Consider the following 25,486-nt stretch of genomic DNA (forward strand, 5'->3'; position numbering starts at 1 on the left):
GAAAAACACCACAAGGTGCTCTTGTTTTCTTTTTCCAAGTGTCCCTGCAAATGCACATTACAGAAATTTTGGGAAAACTTCTGTACTGAACATGCACCCCTCCTAACTAAAGAGAACAACCACAGAAGAGAAAGAAAATTGCGACACTGGCACAGTACACCAGGCTGCTGAAGAAGAGGGCCAGCCTGGGATAATCGAAAAACAACTGGAATTACTTTGGGGGGGGGGGTTACAAACACTTCCAACTTTGCACCCCCAGTGATTTTTCCTTTCCTTAACCTTTAATAAGCTTCAAAAAGTAACTGTAATTTTCTGTATGCTTCAATGGATGCATCCGTTTTTTTTTTTGTTTCATGAGTTTCTCATGTGTGCCTTTCAGCAAGTTAAAAATTATAAGGTTAATGTCAATAATACTTAAACTGCTATTTGAGAGACTGGACCCAGTTGCCATTTTGGAGTCAGGCAGAATGTTTTCCCCCCTTCACAGGGAGTTGTTGTTTCCTCTGCATCATCTAGAAGCTAGGATCAATTGATTTAAACAAAAGTCTGGACCTGATGGATAGGTGCTTTTTCTTGATATGAAACTGTTACAAGGGGCTTGTTGCTGGAGAATTCAGACATTGTTCTCTTTGGCTGTCAAGAGCTCATAATAACATACTACTCTGATCATTTTAGATAAAGCAAAATAGCACTCCTATAAACTAATGAAGAAGTTTGAATAAGGTATTCTGTGTTGTTAAGGGAGACTTTACCATGGAAACCCCTCTTCCCTTTCCTAATGTATTTTTCCAATGAAATATCAGAAAATACTTCCTGTTAAAATGATACAATATTATATAATTATATGATAAAGTATCCTGCGACTGATTATGCGCCCACTCTGCTTCTTGAAAATTCCTCCCACACTACCTCTGGGACTCCACAAATACAGATCATACTGAAAAGTACTTAATAAAAGTAATGTATCTAATATGAATCACGCACTGTGTCTTTTGTCACACTGGAGGTCACCTGTGTTCCTTCTCTCTGTGACGTCTCCCCGTTGGTAAGAAGAGAGTCTGTCAGCTCTGGCTGATGGCAGGAGGCTTCCTGCAGTGCATGTTGGTAACTTAGAGTCATCTGATGTGGACCCTCAATATGGATGATGCTCTGTGGATCTTCCTCAGCCTCCATATCGCAGAATGTCGCGGGTGGTTGTGGTAGCAACTCAAAGTTTAGGAGGTTATCCTCAGGAACAGAAGGACAGGTCTCTGTTTCCACAAAGGTCTTTTCCTCTACATTGACCTCCTCTTGAGAGGTTATCACATTTTTGTCAGACCATGTAGAGTCCTGTGGCTCATCATTTTGCCAAAGATCCAGTAGGTTAGTGGCCTCTTGTGCTGGGGGAGGATGAGCATCTGATATAAGGTCTACCTCTCCAAGCTCCATAACAGCTTCCTCTTCATTCCCGGTCAACTGAGGAGCCTCTGGAAATCCCACATCATCTTCTTTCGTCTCCATAAACACATCTTCAGTGAGTCCTTGAGGGGTCCAAACACTATCCTCCATTGGATTCTCAGACGTCAGAGTCTTGGTCCACTCCTCACCCAGACTACTACGACGTTCTGGTTCCGGTCCTGGTGAGCAAGGAGGTCCAGCCTCAGAGGAGCTTCTGAATGCTGTAAACAAAAAAGAAAAATAATTAAGTCATAAATCAAAGGACAGGCTTACATAACTAAACAGGACAATTTAAGGACAACAAAAACTGCCTTGATTTCTAGGATTGTGAAAATGCATCATATACATCTGATATAGTGTTTTCTGCTCTGTATTTATTAGGCCTGAGAGTAAAGAGCTTATTATTATTCCTCCTTACATTGAGAGGAAGGATAGGGCTAACTCATTGCCATCCCTCAAAGACTGAAGAGAATTCAACTAGTGTTTAGAATTTATATTTCATGTTCATAACTCCGTTAACGCAAATGACAGTGTTCCATAAACGTAAGGAACACATAGGGAGAACTACCGTTCTTGCCTCTTTTGTTGTATTTGTCTTCTTATCTATGTTTTTAATTAAGAAAATTCTCGTGTTATTTCAAGCACTGAAATTACTTTCAGTTTCCAACTTCTTGGTTCTCGCAAGCAATTGTAGGAGGAGTAGGCCGATTACCAGTTCACAGATAAAGGGCAATGGGGGGTTGTTTGCACAGAGCTCATTGGCACGCTTGAACTAACTCAATTACAGAGAAAGGGAAGTGGATGTTAGAAACTGCAAACACAAAGCAAGGGTCTGCTTTCTAAGTAAAACAAAAGAAAGAAAGGGTAAAGAATTTTCAGCATAAGATATTTTAAATTTGTTTGTGTAAAAAAAATTCAGAATATGTAGGCATATATGGCTCCTGGAATGTTGTCACAATGCTTTTAAAAAACCAAACAAACGTAAAGAGCATTTGTTAAACATGTCCAGGACTAGCCGTTTTTGAGTTTAAACTGTACGCAATTAGAAGGGCAAAGAGCCAAAGTTGCACCAATCATTAAATTTATAATCCATCAGTACCGGTAGGGGACCCCATCAAGTCCATCTGGTCCCAGTCACCTGTTCGAGGTGTCTGCAATGTGGAGCCGCACTCTGAATAAGCCCTTTCCTGCTTTTTGAAGAATTCCCGTGGGTTTTCCGTGCGCTGAGCAATGATGGCTGCAGCTTCCTGCCATTAGAAAGAAGAGTAAGCCCTTAAAACAAGCATTATAAGTAATCACTGTTATTCTCTATAACTTTAGGTTCATTAGCAAATTATTTAGCTTTTTATATGCAGTTGGCTGGAGATCTTACAAGGCATCACTCTTCAATGCTGCATATGAAAATAAGTGCAGCCTAAAACATCCCCCAAACTAGAATTAAAGGAAATCTTCACCCAAAAAGACGGAAAAAAAAATGTAAGCAACTTTCCAATATTCAAAATTATTTGTGGCTAAGTTGCAAAACTTTGGACTTGAAGTGCTGGGATCCTGATTTCAATTCCAGCCAGGACACTATCTGCAGGGAGTCTGTGAATTTTCTCCCATGTCTGCATGGATTTCCTCTTACTCCCCAAAAAGATACATGCAGGTTAAACGACTCGTGATAAAACTGGCCCTACTGTGTGGGAATGTGCTAGAGTCTTTAGATTGTAAGCTTCACTGTGGCATAGAATGATTTACTGTATAATCTCTGTAAAAAGCTGTGGAAATGTGTTGAGGGTGTATATACACTGGGGTCAGTACATCTGGTTTTGTTGAATAATGTCGCAGAATTTAGTTCTTCCCCAGATCAGCTGGCTTCTGCTACATTGTTTTGTGAATCAGAGTTAGGAGTGCAGAGAATATAATGTTTTTATTAGCAATTACATTTACAAATAACTTTAAAACCAATGAAATGTGAAATTAATGTATATTTGAAAGTTGCTTTGCAAGACATTTTCTTTCATTGAGCAAAAAAGCAGTTTTGGGGTGAAAGACCCCTTTAAATATACAGAGAATGCATAGTCCAAGGCAGCACCATTCCTGAGCAGGGAATGTGCAAACCCCTCTCCAGCCTTGCTCACCTCAACTTCACTCTCTGTCCTCTTTTGTTCTATAGCCTCTTCATCTTCTCTCTGACCCGTCTGGCAAGGAATAAACAAACAGTTCTATTAGCAATAATAAAGCACTGCTGGGAGGGGAAAAGAAGTGAAATACAATCAGGCCCCCAGAGATCCACTCACAAATATGGAATTGCTCTGTAGTCTTTTTGTCTCCTCTTCCTCTTCATCTTGCAGCTTCTTCCTGCCAATAAAGAAGACACATATAATCACTCCTGGGAGCTCAGCAGAAACTGCGGCACACAGCAAGATAGCAACTTGATTGAACAAGGAATCCACTGTTTAGATCCCACACCTACACATGTATCCTTGTGAAGATAACACAGAATGCTATACAATGGCAGGGAAATATATTGTTTCTATCTAGAGAGCTCAACTTAAGGTAATAACACATGGGTGACATATTTATACATTACACACTAGTTTCATATAGAACTAAAAACGTCACAACTGATGCCACAGAGTGCCAAATAGATATGGATAATGCACCTACTATCTAACATAGATGTCACCAAGGAGTTCTGTGGACATATAAAAGCAAAAGGCTGCAGGCCACAAAACTCTAATGTTCTTATATCCTGGGACAGGAGTTACAGTGTCACATTCTCTTAATAGGATGTACGTTATGCTGCTGAATGGGGAGGACTCCATGATACCCAATCCCAGTATTCTTGGAGAAACACACCAAGATGACAACCGTTCACCGGAAGCCTTCCTGTAATTGCAATTCAATAGTGTTTTTTTCAGAGCTGTTGGACATGTTTTACAATGTACAGAAAAGCATAAGGAAAGTTAAAAGGCATGGGAATTCAGATTAAGTAAAAACCCTTGATTTCAATGTCTGCATGGACATATAAAAGCATCACATTAACCAATATCAGCAGCATTGCTTAATGGTTCACTGCAGCATTCATCCGTGAGGTGCCTTGGCTGCATAAAGTTGCAGGCTCGCAATGCATAGAGGGGGCCCTTCATAATATTTTCTGAGCCATGACAAAGTTGTCTCTTGGTATAGTGTTAAAAGTTATAGTTGTATAGTTTACACTTGCCAACTAGAAAATAGAGTAGCGGTTAAAATGGCTGATGCTCATGCATAAGGTACATCTACAGGGAACTATCAACGTATAGTAATTACTAATACATGGAGCCATAGTAGTATATAGACTTGTAGAAAGCAGTCATTTCTACAGAGTCTAAAACATTCGTCAAAATCATAATTACACAGTCTCACTTGTAGCACTTTGTATAAATCCGCACTGTAAATTGAACCAAATTCCAACCCTATGAACCCAATAATTGCTCTGTTTGTTAGAGAATAATCAGTATTGGGTTTACCAGATAAAAGAAAGATAATGACATGTTCTGGCACATATGAAGGTACCTGTGTTCTTCTATTTGCTGTTCTCTCTCCTGATAACGCTTCTCTCTTTCCTCCTGCTCTTTGCGCTCCTGTTCCATGCGTTCCTGCTCAAAGCGAAGCCTTACTTCCAAGGCCTTCTGTCTTTCCTCCTCCTTTCGTTCCTCCTCCTCTTTCTAGCAATGCAAAGGTATATGATGGGAAAATACAGTGGGTTAAAGGGATACAGAAAGACTGTGAGAGATAATCTGGCTACATCACATTGAAAAAAAGAGGATATAAGGAAGGGCAGGCAGGAATAACAGCTGAAAAGAATAGCAATCGGCACAAGCTTGATATAACCTGTCATGCCGACACTGCTTCAACATTTGACAGGGCAATAGCAGTTTTAGCAAATAAAATTAAACCCTATTTCACTACCAGTTAAAGCAGTAGGGATATGAAGCAATGGCAGAAATAAACACACAATAGCTACCAACAAAAATGGGTTCCAAATCATAAAATCAGATCAATGGTATGGTCACCTTTGCTTGCTCCCAAAACTGTTCCCTATTGATTCGTTTCATTTCCACGGCTGCATTTGTCTTCTGATAATTGGTTCCCTGTAAGAAGGTCAAATGTGTAAGAGATATTCCCAAAGGTGATACAGTCTAAGCCAAGTACAATGCACTTTGCTTACCACAGGATCAGTTTGTCCTTCATCTTTTAGCTGCAGCCGCTGAAGGGCGGGGCTAGACAAACGCCCAGAGCCATTGGTTAGACGCTGGCCTATGGTCACAGGGTCTATGTCATCGACGTTGCTGGCATTTACGATTACATCCACTCCCTATCCAACAAGCACAGACAGTGGGTAAGGTGGGCATAAACGAGAAAAGTACTCACAGAAAGTTAAATAATGAGAAGAGAAAACTGTAATAGAAGCAATATAAAAGAAAGTGCCACCATTCCTCCTTCAAAAGTCAGCACATTCATTCATACCCCTGTGTTTTTTTACACAGTAATTAGAAAGTGAATACAACAAAACATTTGTATATAATATACAGACACTGATACTCAAGACAATAACTAGGCAGCTTTTGGAGAAAACAGACTTCTCTGCTTACAGTTAGGCTGGCAGCCCTTCCAATAGACTGTCAGTGTTGCATAGAAACCACTCACCTGGAAGAAGTCTGCAATTTGGGCTACATGGCTGGCACAGGCACACTTCCTAGCATCTGGGACATCTTCACCAACCTGAATAACGTAAATGAATAGAACTTATTAGAGGTATCCCCACATAGAAGTTGGCACATACCATATACCACTACAATATGGAACTTTGGGAAGCCATAAACAGGAAAAAAAAGTCCTCAAGACACCAACTCTGTCTCCTCAGCAGAATATCCCAATCTATAGTTTCACATGCACAATCACATTTCATGGCCACCAGGGGGCAACAATGTCATGACAAACATCACCGCCGCTATTTCTTCCAAGATAGACTGGACTCATTATTCCTAAATCTCAGATAACCCGAGAACATTTACTCATCTGCTCTTGTCTCTTGCCTAAGGCCTGAACTGTACTGACATGGCTTAAAGTACATCTGTTTTAATTGTTCCTAACAAATGCAACTTTTACATTGGCAATAGCATTCTAGAAAACGCAACTGCAATAGAGAACTTAACTCTTGCTGATCACTGGTCATATCAGAATGGCTATGGAAATAGGACCACCTGGTATTTTAATGACAACAGTCCCAGTCTCTGGGGTTGATGCTGTTGGTTTGGATACAGGCTCTGAGCCATTAGGTTGTATCTGCGCTATAAACCAGCGGTTCTGGATGCATAGTTGGCCAAAGGGACACAAAGGAGTGATTTGCATGTCTCTGCCCATGATGCCTTACGGTCATTTTTGGTATCTAGGTAGTGCTGTGTGTATGGCATGAGACAAGTAAATACCTTCTGATTCCAGAAGGCATCAGTTTGCATATAATTGCTAGCTAAAGGCTTTTTGGCTCCTTTCAGCCCTTCTCACCCTAACCAGATTTGGCTCCCCATTTGGATACTCTTGAAACACAACATGTCATAAAGGGAGACTTATGACAATAACGTTACGTAACTACTTTTTATACCAGTAGAGGGTAGTGGTGCTTTAAAAGTAGGTAACATTTCATGAAATATCGGAGGCTTGTTGCAAGGTTGGCGGCACAAGGGGCACATGCTTATGCAGGAGGCCTTTCCAATCAAAATACTATTGCACATGATGCCCTTGTTCCCTGGGACAAGATCTTTCCAAATTGAAAGGCAAAGCAAATTAAAATGTGTTATAAAATTATTACGTTTACTGAAGAAAAACATTAAAGGAAAACGATACCCCCCGAACAATGTAGGTCTCTATAAAAAGATATTGCATAAAACAGCTCATATATAAAACTATGCTTTATGTAAATAAACCATTTTCATAATAATAGTCTTTTTTTTAGTAGTATGTACCATTGGGTAACCATAAATAGGAAACATGAGCCAATTAACAGACAGAGTTCTGTCTTTTGCTTCCACGCTTCTTCTTGAGGCAGCACTCAGACCATCACAAAATGGTGGTTCAAGGCAAGAGATGTAAAAGGGCAATATTTACTTTATTATGTTTATTTTATAGTGGTTACTTGCCTAGCAGGGTCCTGTATATAAACAGCCCACGGAGAGCATAACGATCAAGAAAAGCTGCTGCAGGATGTGCATAGGGACCTCTGTATATGGCTCATAGGTTAGCTATTGCTAAATCAAACATCTGCCTTTAAATCAGTCCCGCTGAGGTGCCTTCCGTGCTTATCATTTGTCCATTACAAGGACAACAATAAGACAAAAGAACTAAAACATGACAGGATGATGCAAGAGTCACAGATACACAAAGCCGCTTCCTTAGGCTTGTTTGTACTTTTTTTAACAAGATGAATTTGAAATGGAGTGTCAAAATCTGACAAAACCAGAAAACATATGCCGACGGCAGAAATGTCAGGCTCTCTCAACCTTTATCTGCAGAAACTAAAGGGGCTTATATAGAAATAGTAAAATATTAGGTATTGCAAATATAAAATGGTTTGCTTCTTATTTAGCACCTGGTATTTATATTAATACAAGGACAAATAGGTGCAAAATGCAATTAGAGGAACAGAAAAAAAATTATAGCATTTAAAAGTAATTATTAAGTATAATTTAGCATGCACTGGAAAAAGCTGTGCATTTGCTTCAGAAAGACTATCGTTTATATAAACAAGCTGCTGTGTAGCCATGGGGGCAGCCCTGGAAAAAAGGGGAAAAGGCACAGGTAAGCTCTGTCCAATAAAATGGTATTTAATCTGTTATCTGCTATGTAACCTGTGGCTTTTCTCCTTTTATTCCCAGCTTGAATGACTGCCCCCATAGGTACACAAAAGCTTGTTTAAATAAACTATAGTAGTCTTACTGAAGCAAACACGCCAGTTTTGCCAGTGCAGGGCAACACTGCATTATAGTTGAATTACTTTGATACACTTTCTGTTTTTGGTGTTACTGTTCCTTAAGAAGCAAATAAATCCATAAACAGATAGATGTACCCTCTCAGACGTATTGCATACTGCTTGATTTGAATCGGACTAGCTGGATCACACAAAGTTTCTTCAAGAGATATACTAAAGGGGATTAAAAATACAACATGAATTGCCTCTAACCTGCTATTTGCATCCCAGATCAGGGTGCAGCTATTTTTGGGGTCCAAACTTGCCAGTAATGTCTGAAGTGGGGTGGGGTGCTGAAAGGTTAAAAAGTAATGGGGAAGGCAGCTTCTAGTCTGCATAACACATCTCATACAAAGACTAAAGAATTTGTAAGGCTTTAAAATATGGCCAACAGCTCTTCTCATAAAACAGCCCATTTAGCCAAAACTGGAAACACATTTGTCTGCTTCTAATTAACTAAATCTCTCCGATCCAGACTCAAGGACAAATTATAGTCTTCAATATTCAGGAAAAAAAATTACAGGGACATGTTGTTACAGGGCCTTTGCGTGATATGAAAGTCACTCTAAAATTAGGCATTAGGGATCTTGGTTAATAATCCTACATGGCTCCTGTTTGCCCGTTGGCATGTAGACATTTCCCATATCCAGTTATTTAATTAGAGAGGAAGGCACAGATATCAAGGGGTGGGGGCGACTTAGTGTATCCACGGGTCCCATATTTTTTTGAAATTGTGTTTGCTTGTCAATTTCTCATTGAATAGGATCCAATTTAGCTTGTTTTTAAGTAGCTGTATAGGAAATAGTGGAGATTTCCACTACTTAGTGATTGTCAATTTAGCTGCTGTGAAGATATGGGTGACAAGAGCCCTTGTATGTTTATTTGTATGTGGGATTTTACTCCCCAACAGGGCTTGGTTTGATGATTTGTGTACATTAATACCAGTGACATATTATTTCATAGACCTTGGTCCAAAACCTTTGTACTTTGGGACATTGCCAGCACAGGTGGTACACCGTGCCCTCGTCTGGAAATGTTACTTTTTTTTGTGTGCAAAACATTATTTTGTACTTTACATGTTCTTTCACTTGATGTGACAGGAGCAATAAAACTGAACAGGTGAGCATCAGAAGATGCTTCCTGCATCAGTAAATTAAGCATTTGCCATTCTGTCTGGGCCATGTACAGCTTGGGTTGCTCATGATACACTTTGGTGCGAATATCATGAAATCTCAAGGAAAAATAAAAGAAGAAAAATAATTGTGACATTTCAAGGACAAGTCTAATAATAAGTAATCCTTATAAAAAAAGGTCCCCTTGAATAGCATGCCAAAAATCACATGTACAAGTTTCTGCCAATTGCAACAGCAGGAACCAAGATGGAAATGGGATTGTTGGCATCTATATTATATTGTATAACCAGATACAATTCCCTAACTGCATTTCATGGTCCCCTGATAAATCATGGTATGTAGATATACAATACAGAGCGTCTCTCTCTAGAAACTCCATTTCTGTCATTACACCCCTTACATGAACGATCTTGTAAGGACATGGTATACGGGCCTCCGTGCACTGTTTATATTCGATTCGCTAAGTGTTTGTAATAAGATGAGTGGATGGAGTTTGTTGTTCCTAAATGCAAAACAGAATAAATATTTCTAAAAACACATGATTAACAAAGAATGAACATAAATTATGCAAGTGAACTGTGTTTCTTAAGAGAATTTGGGAGAGTATCGTATTGTCACCATTTGACCAAAATAAACAAAGGTGAAGAATCAATTGTCTTAGAATATTACTCTCTATATTATACTAAAAGATAATTAAAAGGCAACCAACCCCTTTAATGCATCTTTTTCATCTTGGAGGCAAGTTTTGGTTGCATAAAAAGGTGTATTGACAAACAGAGCCTCCTGTAGGCTGCCAGTGCACATAGGGTCTGCCAAGTAGCCAATCACAGACCTTATTGGCACCCCCAGATGCCATTTTCTAGCTCATACTGCTCCCATTGGGGTCCCCCGTCCTGCAGAAAAGCCTAATCCTCATTATCCGATCACAGGTTCATATATATATATATATATATATATATATATATATATATATATATATATATATATATATATATATATATATATATATATATATATACTTGTCTAAAGCAACATATGACACTAAAAATAAACCCTAGTCTTTAAAGGCACAAAGAAATTGAATAATGCAGGCACATAAAAGCTTTTAAAGCGAATACCTTAGAAATCATGTGCATAGGTAAAATAGTTGGAAAAGACAGGAAGGATCAAACAAGGCCAATTTCCTGTGCATGCTTGAATTACAATTAAAATCCACTTCTGGCATTCAGTTACCACCCACCCACTAAATTAATTATCTCAGTCCATTTTCCTCACCCAGTTGATGAGAACATATCGAGCCAACATAGCATGAGGCTCCTTCACACTGCAAAATCCATACATAACCTTCTGGTTTTCAAATCGGCTGGCGAGATCATGTAATCCCCCTCCTGCAAAAGACATTAGAAAAGGGAAAAAGTTTTTATGGCCGAGCAAAAGTCAAGGATAGAACATCACAGAAACAGGGGAAAGAGCAGCGAGATAGAGACAGAATGACTGCCCTTGAGCTGGTTATACATAGTTTTAGAACATAACATTCCGGCTGGAGACACCATCATAGAGTCACAAGGTCATAGTCTATTACATGCTTTGTGCCCTCTCTCTGTTGGTCATTTGCATATTAAAAGGATAAGTAAACCTTTAAAATAAGTGAATGTAAAATTGATGAGGGGGCTATTCTAAGTACTTTTTCAATGTACAGTCATTATTTATTTTCTTTTGATTCCAAGATATTAAGGGATACATGTACTATTAATATGAATGAATTTTGTTTCAACATTGCCACCTGCTGGTCAGTTTCTGACCGCCAAGTAGTCAAGGAAGTTGTCAGGAGAAAGAAATAGGCTGCTATGATGTTCTTCTGCTTAGGAAAACAGCACGCACACATTTTTTCTAGACCCACCCATAATTCAGTACTTGCTTGGACCTACAAACAGCTCACCGCAAACAGCTTTTATAAAGTGCACAAATAAAGACCATATTTAGCCAGAAGATATTACAGGGAGCATTGCTAGGGAAGAGAACAAGAATATTGGGAAGTGTATTCCAAAAAAACTGTAAATGCATATGAAGGACTGAAGTAAGGCATAGTTAATAAAAATAGCAATACTGCCTACTAATATTGTAATTCATAGGCAAAAAAGCATTTTCAGCATATAGCATTAATGTAATTTTTCCTAATGACCAAAATGTAAGAAATGTAGAATTGTAATTGCTGTAGGCAGGGACTTGTACTATTATGAAGTGCAGTGTCTACTCTTCTAATGTCATTGTCACAATGAGCACCTCAGCCAAACCAAGTGCACTTCTAATAGTGCATGTAAAGAAGTCAACAACTAGATCTCAATAAAAATATATGGTGTAAAGCAGTTCATACTGTATGTAAAACCCTGCTTCATGTAAATAAACTATTTTCTTTCAAATATACTTTTTTAGCAGTGTGTACCACTGGGTAATCCTAAATAGAGAATTGCCATTTTAAGAACTAAACGCTGCCCCTGGGATCCTATGATTTACGGTGCACAAAAACAAACCATATGTGTAGGGTTGCCACCTTTTCTGGAAAAATAAAAGGTGGCATTTTTATAATTATAATATTGGGATCAACCATCATTTTAACTGGCCAGGTGACAGCCCTACATATGTTAGGTCACATGAGCCAATTAACAAACAAAAAGTTAGGTCCTTTGCTTAAAGGAACAGTAACATCAAAAAAAAATTATTTTAAAATAATACAAATATAATGCAATGTTGCACTGTCCTGGTAAAACTGTTGTGTTTGCTTCAGAAACACTACTATTGTTTATATAAATAAGCTGCTGTGTATCAATGGGGACAGTTATTCAAAGGAGAAAGGGCTCAAGTTACACAGCAGATAACCCCTGTAGAACATAATGTTATCCACTATTTAACCTGTGCCATATAGCCTTTTTTACAATATCTGCCATCTGCTTATTTATATGAACTATAGTAGTGTTTCTGAAGCAAACAGATCAGTTTTACCAGTGCAGGGCAACACTACATGATTATTTCCATTACATTCATTTTTTGGTGTTACTATTCCTTTAAGCACTTCTTCCTGTTACAGTAAGAGCTGCAGTATTGCTGGTCAGGTGAACTCTGAGGCAGAGATCCATCACAAAATGGTGGTTCTGGGCTTGGCTTTCTATGTTCCTGGCTTGCAATGTCTGCAATGTTGTGCATGCACAATCATATATAGCACATTGTGGTGTGAATTATGAATTTGGGTTAAAAACACAAGTGTTGCATGTAATATCTTTAAATATTCAGCATAAATAAGTTTGAGGTTCCAGCAACTGACCCAGCCAGCTGCATCTATTAATTTATTATATTTTCCCAATATAGTTTTTATGTATTTTTAAATGGTACATACTTGTTTAAGGTTTTAGGGTAATTTTAATTATTTTATATAAATGAAGAGCGGTTTGATTAACGTTCTTGTATTTATGGGAATCGTGGTGACCACATTTTTTCATGTGACCCACAGTATCCACAGTGGATTTTCCTTTTCAGCCAAACTAACTGCTATATGTTGCTGATGACAATTACATTGTGGGACTGCCATGAAGCACCAGAGCCCTAGAGATCACGCAGGCATTTTGGATATCCAAGCAAACACTGGTCATGGACCAGTAGCAAAAATACAAGTAAAAGCTGAATACTCCTCTGGCAAATTTAGTGATAGTAAGTATTAGAAATGCTACAAATTTTGTGCTAAAAATATATAATATAAATATAATAATACTTACCTCCTGACGATGCCAAGGTGAGGATATCAGAGTTGTCTTCATATGTATAGAGTGCCCTGTGTGACACAAATGAGAAAGGGTTACTATGACAGAGCATACATCCTTGTCAATCCACAGCAAAAATCTGGCTGAAAATTTACAAAATCTACTAAAAGAATGAATTTGATTTTCTACAATCTAACAATGCATTTTAAGTGTCATTCTTCATATGTGATTTCAACTGTTAGCTAAGTGAAGCATTAAGGAGAAAAATCTTCCAAAAAACAGACTATTTCTGCCCCTAGCTTTTCCATGTAGGAATCTCAGTGTTAATTACAGGTGCAAGAGGCGTATTCAATCAGATTCATGCCTGCTAGCATTAAGTCAGTTATCTTGTTGTAAGCAATTTTGGCCTGTCAATTTTTCACTGCAGTGAAATATCCCATACGTTGCTATTTAGCTTGTCAAAGCTAGGAAAAAAAATGTTTAAAACCTCCAGCTACAATTGTATGAACAGAGAATAGAAAAATCAATTGTAAACATAGCAAGCAGGATTTTTGCATCAATTCGCCCAGCACCCATAGAGAGTTTAGAATGTGCAGAATCTAGTGTTGCTGCTGGGCTACAGCTTCAAACAGTTAACCCATGAAAATATGTTGGCACATGCTAGAGGATGTAGTAGAGACACATTTACGTGTAGGTGGAGGTGAGGAGGAAAATTGCTTAGATGGTTTATGTGCCTTTAAACTGCCACAACTGGCAAGCAATGGCCGCATCCCTTGAGAATGTTGGTTAACAAGAATAGGTAACATTATATTTTTTTATTACATACTTTTTTTTTTTTTTCAAATTAATTTGGGGAATTCGCTTCATGGACCAAATATGTAATTAGAACCAGATAGGTACATAACTTTAGCTACTGTCATTTATATGGGATCATGGAGAGGCCTCCTAAGCAGCATAAGGGTCTAATTTTAGTGCTGGCTCATAGGTTAATAATCCTAGTGTTAGAACAGGCTGCAAATCACACCGAATAACAAACTATTTAAATGTTACCATTCTTGAAAGCCAAAGTAGCAAGAAACATTGTGCAGATGAGGCTTAAGCATCCCTTCAAGCATCAGATTCAATTCAGAGAGAAAAGGGCTTAGCACGTGAAAACTCATGGACGAGATGCAACTTGAAATGCAATTCAATTCAGGAAAGGTATCTCACTGTTTTATCACATGCAAACTCTATTGAAGTCTATGGGAAAAAACTGAATTTGGAGAAAAGTTTTTCAGTTCTCTAACTGAATCTCGTCCATGAGTTTTCACATAATAAATCATGAAATAACTTTCTCTCTCTGAACTGAATCTGGCCCAAAGTATTGGAGATCCAAATGATGGAAAGACCCCTTATCTGGGAAACCCCAGGCATTCTGGATAAGAGGTCCCATACCTGAACTATTATTATGTTGGTAGATACAGCTTATTCTCAAGAACTTTGGAGACTTTCTGACCTCTCTTTCAGTTCAACTAGTTCTCAGTGCACACTCTATGACCCAATGGCATTAGAAACAATGCAGGTGGAAATAAAATGTCTAAATGCACTCTGCGGAATTGCTTGTAACAAGCTTAATGGTACAGCGCAGCTCAAGAGTGAGGTCTTCGTCTTGATTAGTACAGTGAAGCACAAATGCCAAGGAAACTTTTACACTATATAACACAAGCTTCTCCTGGGAATTGTTAGACGTTCCCCCAGACAATTATAAATTGCTTAAGCACAGAAGGGGAAATACAAACGCTGGCACCTGTATCCTGATCCTTGATACAATGATTTTATCCGCCATGTAGGCCAATAGGTTTTTTGTTTTTTTTTAAAGAGTAATTTTTATTGAATTTAACAACATAAAGAGTAGAGAGAAGAAAACAAAGACAAGAAAAAAGGGAGGGGGAAGGAAGTATGGCTGAAAATTGTCGATCAGTTGTTAGTTGAGGTGGCAGGTGACTCGATCCAAGGATTCCATATATTCTCAAGGTAAAATCAGCAGCCTCGGGCAAGGTACGTGAGTTTATATAATTCCAATTGCGAGTTAATTAGTCCAATCCATCTACTCAGCGACGGGGGCGAAGGGCCCATCCAGTGAAGGGCAACCACTTTTTTCGCATAGAAAAGGAGCAATCTCATCAGGTATCTAGTATTTACTCTAGGTATCACCGAATCCAGAAGGCCCAGAAGACAGGTAGCAGGGTTAAGTATTTGGGGAAGTTCCAGTTCAGCAGCCCTAAAGTGCACAATTGCTCTCCAAAATCGGAGTATCACTGGGCAGTCCCACATTAAATGCATGAAGTTGGCGACAGAAGCACCACATCTAGGACAGGCGGGTGAAACTGCTCTACCCGTAGGCCAATAGGTTTACATAAATTTTATTATTGGAAAAAAATCACCACAATTACTGTGGGGTCACCTCGATTAAAAATGCTTTTTTTCAGACTCTACATAAAATTCAGCCACAAACCAGTTCCTGCTACACCCCAACCAGGTCAAAAAAAAATAAACAGGTCACACCCCTTAACCACTTACTTGATCCTCGAGGGATGCGGTTTGGGAAGTGAGGGACACTTTTTTACATGTAAAAGGTTTGAAACACTCAAACTCTAAAGTTTTCCAATTGTAGACCTGGCTTCCATCAACCCCAACCAAACTGTAAAGTCAGCACACCTTAGTGACCATCATGTGTTATGGCCAAGCTTAAGGGTCTGTTTTGGTAAAACTGACAGCATCTGGTACATCTGAATCAACAATACAAGACAAATAGTTCCTTGAAGCAATCATTGCAACCCTTTGTCTTTCCTTTTTAAGTTAAGGCAATATGGTTTTGACAAATTCCATGTGAATGCACATAAAAGCAACTGGTACAATTAGTGGATATTATTCTGCTTTGTCATATAAATTGCACAAAGTTGCCTTTTCTTCTAAATTGCCAGATTCATTAGATCTCAGTCAAGCAATTTTTAGGATGTCTATGGCCCATGGGTGTAAATATACCAACCAAGCTTTGCTAACATGAGGGAAGGTACATTTCCATTACCAGGGCCAACACCCCACAGCTGGGTTTCCAATATTCTACATAAGAATTTCTACGAGAAGACAAAGTAATCTGGAGATGTGGATAGAAAATAACACATAGTAATAAAATCCATATATATCCTCAATACCAAGAAAAGGATAGGGTTCTCCTCTCACATTTTAGAAGTGCAGGCAAGTTAGAGAGATTTAAAAGACCAAAGCATACAGAATGCTTAAAAGTTAAAGGGGGGGGGGGCTGTCACCCAGGCATAAAAGCTGTATTGCAAAACCATAAAACTCAAATTCTTCTTTTTTTTTTTTATTAAACATCCATAAGCTGTTGTCCTTGCTTAAAAGTCTAGGGTTTTTCCCCCAACAAACAAATAAGCACAACCTTTTTACCTCACGCTCATACACAAACTACCAGTACACGTTTGAGGCTGGAATAGTAGACATACACTAATGCAAACAGAATGCTGGACACAATGACAAGGCATGGCACTGAAAAATCCATATGAAAAGTGAAAATGGAAAGGCAAAGTATTGTGCAGGGCAGAGTGGGGGGGGGGCAGAATTGAATTTTAGGATAAAAGAGGAAACAAGTGTATGTGAAAAAAAATGGTAGGGTAGAGGTATTTTAGATACTGTCACAGTGACCGTCCTACTACAGACCCCCTTTCTCACACACACACACAAAAAGGGCAGACCCCATAGCTCAGTAATAAACAAGAGGCTTGCAAGTGGTTGCCATAGCAGCAGACTGAGGAACCTAAGGTTGGAACAAAGTGAGGAAGCAATAGGATAAACAGAGGTGCCTGATAAACACCCAATATATGCTATGCGAGCAGGCCTACTGTATAGTACCAGGAAAGGATGTTTGTCGTACACACTTCAATGATATATTGTTTTACTGAGAAAGGTTGTTTCTCGATGCTCCACATTTGGCCACACCCAAGATGTAATGCAATAAGCATTAGAAAAGGCCATGAATTAAGCACATCCTTGCTTGATGTACATCCATTTTCATAGACTTAACTGGAGCCACTTTGAATCATTTAATAACATCTCCTGGAGTAGCAGTACATAGTTTTCAATGCTCATTAAAGGTCTGGTGCTAGCACAGACCTGAAGGATGAATGGAAAGAGGGAAATTATATTTATGCATGCACAAAGCCTATCTTGGCTTGAACACGTTAAATACAGAGGAATTCAAGAATGCAATGCAGCCGTCTTAACAAGATATATAATAGATAATGTACCCCCCACTGTAATTTATAAAGATATTATTAAGTCACAAAGGAGTTAGTGACCATATAAAAGTACAAGGCCCGAGGACTTAGGTTAGGCAAGAGCCTTCTCTCTTTGCTGCAGAAAAATGGCCAGTACAAATGTGGCATAGGGTATAATTTTCCAGCACTTTGTTTAAAAACAAAAACTCGTTATGCTAGGCAGTGTGCAAGGGGAAAAAGTTCTAGAAGAGCTCACCATAAGTTAGAAATGGCACTTTCTGACATAGAAAGCTGCCGTTAATAAATATATAATTTACAGTTTGGTCCCAAATGACCAAACTGTAGAATATATATATATATATATATATATATATATATATATATATATATATATATATATATATATATATATATATATATATATATATATATATATATATAAGCCAAGAATAGCGACACTCACAGGTTTTTCTTCATGGTGCAAAAATAAAAAGATTTATTGTGCTCGACGTTTCGATCCCCCACAGGGATCTTTGTCAAGAGATTTCCAGTGAGATTTTGTTCACAATAAATCTTTAATTATGGACAAAAACGAGCACACTTATACAGACAAAATGCCTTTGTGGTGTTTAAGAATTGTGTACATATCAAAGTATACCCCACTCAAAGATCATAGCAATAAAACAAAACAAAAGGGTTTTTTTTTCTTTTGGTTTTTGAAAATCCATTGTTTTGGTCACATAAAGTGACCTTCCTCAGGGACATATATATGTATTGTGAGGTCAACTAAATTCAATCTCTTAAATCACCTGCTAGGGTGGATGTGTGTTAAATATAGAGTCCTGCGCGGGTCCATTTTTTGGGACCCGACCCATACCCGCAACCTGCAATCAGCAAGCCGGACCCACATTCTTACCCGCTTGGACCCGCTACCTGACCCTACCCACAAGTACCTTATCCGCAACCCGGACCCGTGACCCGCTGACCATCAAGAATCAGGAAGTGCTGTCATTGTAAACCGGAAGTGACATCATCGGAAGTAGACATGACCAGAAGAAAGAAGTGAATATTGATATTGAGAAGACCCGTGGCCCGACCCGCAACCCGCAGAACCGCCGACCCGTGGGTATACCCACACCTGGAACTTCTAAATGCAACCCGCAGGGTACCGCAGGTTTTTGTGGGTACCCGACCCGCTGCAGGACTCTAGTTAAATACCTTAACAGCTGGAGCAGGTAGGCCCCAGCACCAGTATAAGTAGGACCACATATTCAAACTGCAGCAACTAGGATCACAAGGCAGTTGCCAGTAGCAAGGCTACAGATTATAGACTGCAGTGAAATGCTTAAGAATGACAGGCACTCCCTATACATTTGTATTGATTCTGAAGGTTGATACTGTTAATACTGCAAACTGTACAGCATGGCTATTGATTTGCAAGTTATTGCAGCAATTGTTCTTCAATAGTTACTATTTAGCTAAGAAACCTGGCGCCATAAAATTTGTGTTACAGCTGTTGAAAGAGCACTGCATAGTCTGTTTTGTTGTCCTATTGCAGGTGCGTCAAACTCAAATACATGTTGAGCCAAAATTAAAAAAAATGCTCCAAGTCGAGGGCAGGACAGGTCAGTGTTTATTAAAAACAAATTGAAATGACCTTATTGTATATATTGAACCTGGAACTAACACAGAAGTTATTTCCTATAAAACAACATAAATCTCAATTTTCAACTCGTCTACCTTCTGGAGCCTTTGTTTCATGTCCAAATTCTTTTAACTGTCACAGTGTTTTGTTTCGTATTGTCTTCTTATGCTATATTCTTTCATTACAGCCACACTGGCGGCCATTCCCTTTGAGTAATGTGTTTTGCCCACAGCAACAAAGCTAACAAAACACTTCTGTTGACCCATCGTTTTAACCCCCATACACAGCCCAATAAGGTGCCGCAACAGTCCATATCAGCCGGTGTGTGGCCAGCATTGGTGGTTTAGCAAGTTAAATGTACTAATGGTTGCCGGGGCCATATTCCATGTTTCTATATCCTTTAATAACCACGTTGTTTCCATGAGTACTACATACCTTAAATCTCCTAGCCATTCATATATGAAGTAAAAGCATGTAGCACGTAGGTGTACCATAACCTGTTATAATTAGCAAAGGAAGCACTTCCAGCACATATTTCCCCATCTATTTAGTTAGGGTGCCTGGGAACAGCTGCAATATATCTACATAAAAATGCAATGACTAATTAAAATGTAATAGAATCTTGCTGCACACTATTAAAAGAACTGGGTTTATTAAGCCTAATAAGCATTACACAATTGTATTGTTACTAGTCAATAGTTGTATCAGACTGAATAAAAGCAAATAAAGACTGGGCTCCATGCTGGTTATAAGAGGAAGAGAACAAGAGCTTCTTATCCTCCCACACAATCTCATTGTTAAAGGACCAGAAAAATGAAACTGTGGAGTTTCATTTGCATTTAAAAAAAAAAAATACTTTTAAACTATGGGCCTCATAGTCAATTTAAGGCAGCCGTGTACAGGTCAATCTCATACAATGGGCAATACATGATTTTTCTACTTTTCTATTTCTCTGCTTGTTTGGCCTGATAGCCCAAACATTTTGAACTGCAGGAGGACCACTGGTGCCCATTAACACTCCCTTAGGCTGCGCTGTACAATCCCTTGTAAAAGCTATCAATGGGATGCTGGAAGAGTACTGCAAATATTGAGTTTTCTAGCTCTGAATCTCTCCTGCAACAACTCTGTCACTGGGGAATTCAGACAAAAATCATCCACTAGTAGGTTTCATGGACTCTCACTTATACTGTATGACTGAAGGTCACCTTTCTAATGCAGGTAATTACTGGAACTTTCACAGTCAATCTAAAAGTAAAATTTCAACCAAAAAAAAAATAAATAAATAAAATGCAGAATATTTAACCTGCAGCTGGATATTATGGCAGACTGTCTAACCCACCGTCAGTTGTGAACATCCTGGATTAGACTGCAACTTGGTTTACCAAAAAATAAATAAAAAAAAGATTCAAATTGATAATTATTTATGTGGTGTCACATGTACATGGGAATGCTATACAACTATCTGAATATTATTTGACATGTTTCCCTTTGAATAACCGCATGTAGTCCAGGTGCATAAGAGTTATATGCAGTTGTGTCACATGACAAAGTTGCAGTAAAAATCAGGACGGCTGCAGGTTTTAGTGATATATAAATTGGACAAGTACAGCACAGCACTCACATATATGAATGAGGCCAAAGCTTATGACAATCCAATTGTTATGAATGTTGCTGTTCTCTGCACCTTGGAGGTTAAATTGCTCTGTCATATCCCATAGAGAATGACTCTCCCTGGCTTCATTTAAGGACAGACACATAAAAGGACAAAAAGCCAAACACAGAATGAACCCTTTGGAACATTCTAAGGCTCCATCAAAGGGTTATTATATGGTCAGAAAGCACTGTACTTTCATTTTCAGCTAAATTAACTAATCCAATTGTCCTTCACAAGAGCAGCCTTTGTCAGTGCACTGCTATAATCTGCAGGATGTCTTTATCAGCGCTGCAGGCTTAGGGGACAGATTTTCACATTAGGGAGAGAAATTTGTTTTTGTGCATGTGGAAACTAAAGCACGCATCCCCCCCATTACCATGGCAACGCTGCGGCTGCTGGTCTGGGCATCTGACAAGCTTTTAGTATGTGAGAAGCACAACTCCTCAACCAGCTATTCTTGAAAGCAAAGAGAACCTCAAAGACAGGACATACTGTGCAGATGGGAAGAAGGCGGGCGCACACCATTGCCTGCATTTCCCTGGGAATAAGATGGTGAGCTGCATTTAACACGCACTCCAGCATCAAATGCTCAAAACAGAAAATGGCAGCTGACCATTTCGTCAGGTTTGGGCTGTGAGATGGAAAACAGACCTCTGAAAGTAAAGCAGAAACAATTACATCATATCCTATCCTTGTGAGGGCATGTGGCAAATCTAACCTTCTACCCTGCTAAAAGAACAAAGAAAATTAATGAATTAAAAAAGGAACACCATCTAACTAATGATGTCACTACTTAAAGGGGTAATATCAACATGAATGCAACGAATAAGCCTTGTGCCAAACAGATTATTTGTCTGTTGTTTTAGGGCAGAGACACATGCTCAGATTCGTGGAGATTAGTCGCCCGGTGACAAATCGCCTCTTCTTCAGGACGACTAATATCCCCAAACTGCCTTCCCCTTCCTTCCCGCCTGCTAAAATGTAAATACCCGGCAGGATGGCACTCTGAGCGCTTCATTTTCCCGAAGTCACCCAAAGTTGCCCCACAAGGGGATTTACATTCTAGCCAGCGGGAAGGCAGTTTGGGGATATTAGTCGCCCCGAAGAAGAGGAGATTTGTCGCCGGGTAACTACCCCCCCCCCCCGATTCTGACCGTGTGCCTCTGCCCTTAATCACATAATGCTACAATCTATTTTATTTCTTGAGCCAAACTGGTTAAACATGGAAACTGAAGCAACTCCATGTTTTGTCTTTGCAAAGTTGATAGATTACCTGTATAAATTCCCTCCCTTCCCTATTTTTTGTGACAGTTCGGTTAGCAGGAGTCCATTATGCAGGAGGATTATCTGTACACTGATCTAATTATCACAAGGCGTTGTTTCAATTCCGGTTTGCCCTTCTTAGCTTCCTGGCTAAAAAAAAGGCAAAAGAAGATGTTCAGCACAATCACTATTCACTGCATGGGCATTGGAGATATACAGCCCCTTTAAGTGCATATTTAACTTGATGGGGGGGGAAAAAGATGTGTTTAACTCAATTACATTGGTAGAAAATTCCCATGTTGTTTTCTGAAAGGGCAATAATAGAGATGGAGCAATTTATAGATTATTTTTATTGTGATCGCGGCCAACTGCATGTTCCTGGAAGTCTCATTAAAATTAGCTTCTGTCTTAGCTCACAAGCCAGCAAGCCATTCCATGCGAAGCCAGTCCATACTGAGGACCCATAGATGTCTTGTAATCTGGTTCCTACCAAAGAGTTCCCTAGCCAGTCACCATGTTCTCATCGGTTGGTTGTCAAATTCAGAGCCATCTTCAAAGGTGCAAGCAGGATCAGCTCTCCCACAGAGACAAGTCAGGTTAAAACAATGAGAGTTTCACCACGTACCCTGAACGCATCTCAGTTCCACTTTCTGTCAAGTGCAAAACACAGAAAAGGGCTGTAGAAAGCCTGTGCTTCTAACAACTCCAAACACTGGTACCAGATACAGATAGAAAGCTTTGCTCCAGGGAATATAAATGGACATTTGTGATGAATTGCAACTGGAGCAGAAAACAGCTGGTGACTTGCACATCCCACAGAATATTCATGTTGTTATGCATAGCACTGCAAGTCCTCCATTCCAAAAGCTACAGGTCTTTCAAAGATCCGGATGATACCTCTGCCTGCTATCAGATGCAGATAGATATATATATATATATATATGTGTATATAGTAAATGTTATTGCACACACAGAGTACATAGCAATGAATGCCTGGGATAGGCTTCCTTTAGTCACTCCCTCCTAGACTATTCATGTCTTTGTCATGACTGGTATAATTATCATCTTGTCAAGGTCTTGTCCCTTACAGCAAAATCACTTCCTCTCCTTTGCTGAATGTGAGAGCTTTGTAAAGTGAGCTGAAATGTTGGATGATACATTATACCCCAAGCATTATCACAAGTTTATGTCAGTTACAAGTAACCGGTACCTGCTAATAGGTACTGGGAGTTATATTTCATATACAACTGTAGGGCTGTAGGCAGGCCCGGATTTGCGGCAAGGCCGCATAGGCCCAGGCCTAGGGCGGCAAAAAAATAGGGGCGGCATGCCGCCCAGCCGCATTATGGGGACGCGTGCGTCCCCATTCATTTACAGCAGCTGCGCCGGCGTTTTTTCGCCGGCGCGCTGGGAAGGGGAGGTGAGGTGGGCACTAGGACCGCGCGGCCTAGGGGCGCGCCTCATTGAAATCCGGCGCTGGCTGTAGGTGGGGTAACATACCTCCCAACTGTCCCTTTTTCAGAGGGACAGACCCTCTTTGACAGCTCAACCCGCAGTCCCTCATTTGTACTGGAAAGTCCCTCTTTTCTCTGCACTGAACAGCCAGAAAAAGAAACAAAGTTTCTAACTTAATTGGCTTTTGGCAGAGATTCTTTGTAACAATTTTGAGATAAGAAAATAAGTAATTTTAACAGTTTACATAAGGAGAAATATTTTCAAACTTTTATAACCTGCCAAACTTTGTAAAATGAACATGGTAATTAAGGGATGTGGCCCCAAAAATGGGTGTGTTCAAAAAAATTGCCGCGCTACATGACAAAAAAATTTTGTCCCTCTTTTTACTTCCAAAATGTTGGGAGGTATGGGGTAACACCATATAAAAAGGCCAATAACAGGTGTAAGGTTTGATCCTGGTCTAGTAAACCCCATGAACTGGAGCAAAGTTTGCACCTATTATTATATTTTCCCTTTTTATATTAAAAATGTCCATGTTCATGCTTGGATTATACATATGTGCGGGCCATATAACTGAAGCACTCAGGTTGCACTTTTTGGTTATATTTATCCTGAAACTATTCCAGTTTGCGCAAAACTGTGTCACATAACCGGTTATCCTGTCAAAACACTGCAGAAGCTTGCTTTAAAATGCTAAGGATTATTTAGGTACATTTATGGGTTTTTTTAAATTTCTTGGGGCCAAATAAGGAGAGACTTTACTGCCGGCAGTCCTGTTCTATTAAAATCATGTGTCTGTAGAAATATAAATAGTTCTAAAATAATGCATAGCTGAAAGCAAAACAGATGTGTCCCTGTATAAAGTACTAATTCAAATTTACAGCCACATTACGCAGAAATATAATGTGAGTGCAAAAGGGAGTGAACATTATGTATGGTGGCATAAGGTGGTGTACTGGTTCCAGAGAAAAATCAGGTGTGATGTGAAAACCACATTTGAGTGCTTGATAAAAAATAAATCTGCTGAATTAACACTGTGGGAAATTTATATCCAGTGAAAATAAGTGCTTTGGTTGAAAGGAAGTTTGGTAAGCAGGCATGGTTATAGGAACTTTACACCTTAAAGGAACAGTTAAGTGTAAAAATAAAAATGGGCAAATTATATAGGCTGTGCAAAATAAAATAAAAAGTTTCTAATATAGTTTGTTAGCCAACAATGTAATGTACTGTATAAAGGCTGGAGTAAAGGGATGTCTAACATAATAGACAGAACCCAACTTCCTGCTTTGCAGCTCTCTGTCCTTCTAGTTTGTCAGCGACTTGAAGGGGGACCACATGGGACATAACTGTTCAATGAGTTTGCTTTGGATTCTTAGCATGCGGGTCAGATTCAAGGCAAACTAACGGAACAGTTATGTCCCTTGTGCCCCTCCTTCAAGTCACTGATTGGTTTCTGACTGGTAACAGGTTAGAGAACTGCAAAGGAGAAAGTAGTGTTCTGGCAAATAATGTTGGACATTATTAAACTCCAGCCTTTATAGATTATATTTTTGGCTAACTATATTAGAAATATTTTTTTGTTATTTTGCAAAGCCCATCTATTTACCCATTTTGGTTTTTACACTTAACAATTCCTTTCATTTGTACAGTATAAGACAGAACTTCTATCCCTGCTGCAACAATATATACAGCGAAGCAATCATACTCTGCACTCTAGGGTCTGGCCACACACACAGATTCGGGGAGATTAGCCGGCAGACGATAAGCAACATTCCCAAGTTACTGTTTTGTTCTATAGCAAAAAGTAAGGTAAGCTTCTAGTGAATGGCTAGAAAAATGGCATACTTTTGAGTCTAGGCCAAAATCCAGATGCTCTAGTGTA

The 25,486-nt window shown here is 39.2% G+C and overlaps 1 protein-coding gene across 7 annotated transcripts in view; it reads right to left on the minus strand.

Annotated features, from left to right (window-relative positions):
- dbn1.L (drebrin 1 L homeolog) overlaps positions 1-25,486 on the minus strand; it is a 51,398-nt gene that overhangs the window by 5,601 nt on the left and 20,311 nt on the right. Inside the window, exons 2-11 of one of the 7 annotated variants that reach the window (XM_018252222.2) lie at positions 13,329-13,384; positions 10,837-10,949; positions 6,112-6,186; positions 5,633-5,779; positions 5,478-5,555; positions 4,978-5,129; positions 3,720-3,780; positions 3,561-3,644; positions 2,576-2,684; positions 1,012-1,658 (exon numbers count right to left, since the gene is read on the minus strand). In XM_018252222.2, coding sequence (XP_018107711.1) covers positions 1,012-1,658; positions 2,576-2,684; positions 3,561-3,644; positions 3,720-3,780; positions 4,978-5,129; positions 5,478-5,555; positions 5,633-5,779; positions 6,112-6,186; positions 10,837-10,949; positions 13,329-13,384 — 1,522 coding nt within the window. Of the gene's footprint in view, positions 1-984; positions 1,659-2,536; positions 2,685-3,560; positions 3,645-3,719; positions 3,781-4,977; positions 5,130-5,477; positions 5,556-5,632; positions 5,780-6,111; positions 6,187-10,836; positions 10,950-13,328; positions 13,385-25,486 lie in introns of all 7 variants that reach the window. The other 6 variants (XM_018252219.2, XM_018252221.2, XM_018252218.2 and 3 more) reach the window with 6 other exon arrangements.

Source organism: Xenopus laevis, chromosome 3L, assembly GCF_017654675.1.
Source record: "Xenopus laevis strain J_2021 chromosome 3L, Xenopus_laevis_v10.1, whole genome shotgun sequence".
Taxonomy (NCBI): Eukaryota; Metazoa; Chordata; class Amphibia; order Anura; family Pipidae; genus Xenopus; species Xenopus laevis.